Source organism: Elephantulus edwardii, unplaced genomic scaffold (assembly GCF_000299155.1).
Source record: "Elephantulus edwardii isolate Elephantulus edwardi_28Jun2011 unplaced genomic scaffold, EleEdw1.0 scaffold00040, whole genome shotgun sequence".
Taxonomy (NCBI): Eukaryota; Metazoa; Chordata; class Mammalia; order Macroscelidea; family Macroscelididae; genus Elephantulus; species Elephantulus edwardii.
In genome coordinates this window covers 10,821,098-10,824,818 of record NW_006399790.1, presented here as the reverse complement: position 1 = coordinate 10,824,818, position 3,721 = coordinate 10,821,098, and the positions used below count along the sequence as shown (strand labels likewise).

The 3,721-nt window shown below is 47.3% G+C and overlaps 1 protein-coding gene across 2 annotated transcripts; it reads right to left on the bottom strand.

Annotated features, from left to right (window-relative positions):
* Window positions 1–2,132: 2,132 nt before the first annotated feature.
* On the bottom strand, window positions 2,133–3,125 carry LOC102864013 (serine/threonine-protein phosphatase PP1-alpha catalytic subunit-like). Of its 2 annotated transcripts, XM_006885051.1 has the most exons (2): window positions 3,072–3,125; window positions 2,133–2,945 (listed from the first exon to the last, which is right to left on the bottom strand). In XM_006885051.1, exons 1-2 carry the CDS (start codon window positions 3,123–3,125, stop codon window positions 2,133–2,135), a joined length of 867 nt encoding a protein of 288 aa, XP_006885113.1. The 2 variants fall into 2 exon arrangements, with proteins under 2 accessions (XP_006885113.1, XP_006885112.1); XM_006885050.1 differs by having other exon boundaries at window positions 2,133–3,125.
* Window positions 3,126–3,721: the final 596 nt, after the last annotated feature.

The following is a 3,721-nucleotide window of genomic DNA, read 5'->3' as shown; positions in this document are numbered from 1 at the left end:
AACGGAGGCATGTCTCAAGATGGCCCTCACCCTCCTTCCATAAATGCTAGAATCATATTCAGGTAGCTTTGTCTTATTTCTCTTAAGTCAGAAAGAACTCTTAAAAATCCCTCCTGCTTCAAGGAAGTAGGTTTTGACATGAAAGTTAGGGATGGTGAAACTACAGCATTATAACATGATAGTCCTAGAAAGGAAGTGGGTGGAAAAATCACTTTGCTCAGCATATTACGTGCAGCTAAACTGTCGAAACCATTTTGCTCTAATTTTGCCCATCTCCTCTTCCACATCCATGGACTGGGAAGATGAAGAGAGTAGGAGTAATCATGCAGAAAATGAGGGGGGGACCTGTAGTCTCCCATTTCTCTCCGTTTATTCCTGATACTCTCCTGGTCCGTGCTGTGCTGGATTCATGGCAGGATGGCAAGAGCTCCTGACTTCCTGAACTCTGACGCATATTATCATTTCTAGGAGAAAGACTGGCAATGTCCTCCCATGTGATTTATTGCCTCTGAAAACCCACTGGAAGGTCAGCTATTAGTTCTCACTCGATGGCACACAACAACAACAATCTATGGCCCATTTCAAGAAGTCCTGTTGGTACAGTGTTTAAAACATTAGCTGCTACTCAAAAAGACCACCATTCAAAGACACAAGTCACTCTGTGGGAGAAAGACATAGCCATCTGTTTCCATGAAAGGCTAGTCTTAGAAACTGTAAGGTATAGTTCTACTCCATCCTAACATTCTACTTACTGTCTGTACACACTTGTTTGTTTTGTTTTGAGTGAATAAGACAGTTCCACTATAGGGTTGGCATGAGTCAGATTGTGAGAGCAGGTTAGATTCCCGCCCCCCCTCCATTTAGTAGACCTTATGTCACTGGTCTAAACGAAAGGTTTATGTTCAACCAGTATAGGGTAGCGGAGGTCTAGTGGTAAGGAGTTGTGCTGTCAACCCAAAGACACACAGTTCTAATCCACCAGCTGCTTTGAGGGAGAAGGAGAAGTCATTTTCTTCAGTGTGATTCACAGCCTCTGAAAAGCCTCCAGAGGGTCAGCTATGAATCAGTTCCAACTTGAAGACACATAACAACGATAGTAAAGGAAGGCAATTCCAACTCACCTACCAATATCACAGAAGAAATGGGGAAAGATATGCTTCCATTAATATTGCAGCCTATAGAGAAATTGTAATCTGTGACACAAGGGGTTACCATGAGTCGGAATGGATTCAACAGCAGCAAGTTTAGTCTCTCCTTGGGGGCGGGGAGGAGACAATTTCATAAACCATAAATCCAGAATAATTACCTTTCTGGTTCCTAGAATAATTATTCAAATTCAAGGATTTATTCCCTCCCATCCACTGCCAACAAGTTGACTGTAACTCAGCAATTCTCCCTGGGTTCATGAGGCTGTAACTCTTTATGGAAGGAACTCCTCCTCCTGTTTCTGCAAAGGAACAGCTGGTGAATTCGAACTTCTGACCTTTTGGTTAACAGTGCAACAGGTTAACCCTACACCACCAGAATTCCTTTGGATGGTACAACAGACTGTAAAACAAGTCCAGTCCCCAAACCTTAGAATATTTACATTCTAAGAGGATGGGATGATAGTAAATATATGGTCAGATGATGGCTCAGTTATAGATGAGAATGATATAGTTAGAGATGAGAACAAGATAGTAATTGCTAAGGTCCAGTGGGAAAGGAGGAAGCAATTACAACTCACATGGTTTTAAATCCCTCTTCCGAAACTTGTCTGAGCTATTCTGTGTATTGTTTTGCCTATATTCTTTCAAAGTAATAGTACAGAGAAATACATTTTTTTTTCCAGCTTTCATCTTTATTCAAGAGACCAGACGGGTTGCCCCAGGATCCAGCTGCCAGCCCCAAGGCCCAGCGCTGCTGGACACTCACGACCCGGCCTGCCTTTACCCTGAGCTGCAGTCTTGGCCCCAGGATCCGGCTCACAACCCTCAAAGCCTGGGGATTGGACACTGCTACTGATTCATTAAAAAAAGGAAACAGGCCAAGGCTCGAGTCATGTGGGGTGGGCCCAGGCCGCCCTGACCCGTGGCAGCGGGCTTCTGGACGGTCAGCTCACTGTCTGGGGGCAGAGGGTGGCCACGAGGAGGCTACTTCTTGGCTTTGGCAGAATTGCGGGGTGGCGTGACGGGCCGCCCCCCGGGATTCAGGCCACTGAACTGCCCATACTTCCCCTTGTTCATGTCTGTGGGCTTGAGGATCTGGAAGGAGCACATGAGCGTCTCGTCCACACTCATCATGGCGCCGGCGTTGTCGAACTCGCCGCAGTAGTTGGGAGCTGAGAAAAGTGTTACCAGCTGCCGCTTGGCAAAGAACTCATAGCCGTCTTCCACTACCTGGTGCGCCCGGCAGATGAGGTCCAGGTCATGCTTGTGCAGGAATTTGGCCACCACCTCAGCCCCGAAGGTAAAGGAGACCCCGCGGTCATTCTCGCCCCAACCCTGCACATCTTTGTCGGGGTCGGACCAAAGCAGGTCGCACAGCAGACCGTGGTCGGGCACGTCCGTGGGCCGCATGATGCGCCGGATCTGCTCCATGGACTGCAGGTCAGGGGACAGGCCTCCGTGGCAGCAGAAGATCTTCTCGTCCACAACGGCCGCGATGGGCAGGCAGTTGAAGCAGTCGGTGAACGTTTTCCACAGTTTGATGTTGTAGCGTCTCTTGCACTCATCAAAGAAGCCATACATGCGGTTGATGCTGGCACACTCGTGGTTCCCACGGAGCAGAAAGAAGTTTTCCGGGTACTTGATCTTGTAGGCCAGCAGCAGGCAGATGGTCTCCAGGGACTGCTTGCCCCGGTCCACGTAGTCCCCCAGGAAGAGGTAGTTGCTCTCTGGCGGGAAGCCACCGTACTCGAACAGCCGCAGGAGGTCATAGTACTGGCCGTGGATGTCACCGCATATCTTGAGGGGTGCCTCCAGCTCCAGAAGAATGGGCTGGCTCAGGAAGATCTCCCGGGACTTGAGGCACAATCCACGGATCTCGTTCTCCATCAGCTGGACATTTTTCCCGGGATGCGAGCCTTGCACTTCCAGCAGGCGCCCGATGATAGAGTCCAAATTGAGTTTCTCGGTGTCGGACATGGCGCCACCGCCGCTCCGGCCCTGCAGCTCAGGGCCCGCTGCTGCCGCCCGCCCTCTAGAGAAATACATTTTACCAAATCAAATTAATTCTAAATTCCCCTGCCTGGTTTCCAGTATAATGTCTGCTGTGTTCTGGTTACAATAATTTTTCAAAAATGTAAATATTTTTTCATTCTAAACTTAAAAGATTATAAACCTTTTACATCATTCTTGTACATCAACTTCTCAAATCACATTTTGTAATATATTTCTACTGTCGTGATATCAGAGAAGGGATTTAGGCCATTCTGGCATACAATGGACGAGCCTAAGGATAAACACCTACCCATAAGGCACTGGACTAGAAGTAGAGAGGTTCAGCATCCCCCCACCTCTGTCCCCATGTTGTAAGAGTAGCTTAATGCATACTGGATTGGACTTGGGGGTAGGGATTGTATAACAATGAAAGAGTTTTACTTTTCAGAGAAGAATGAACTGGAGGGGAGGGGTGGGCAGGAAGAAAAGCGCAACAATGAATTAATGGAAATCCTAAATCTCTGTAAATTTTCATTAAAATGAATAATAGTAATTTTAAAAACAAAACAAAACAAAAAAAA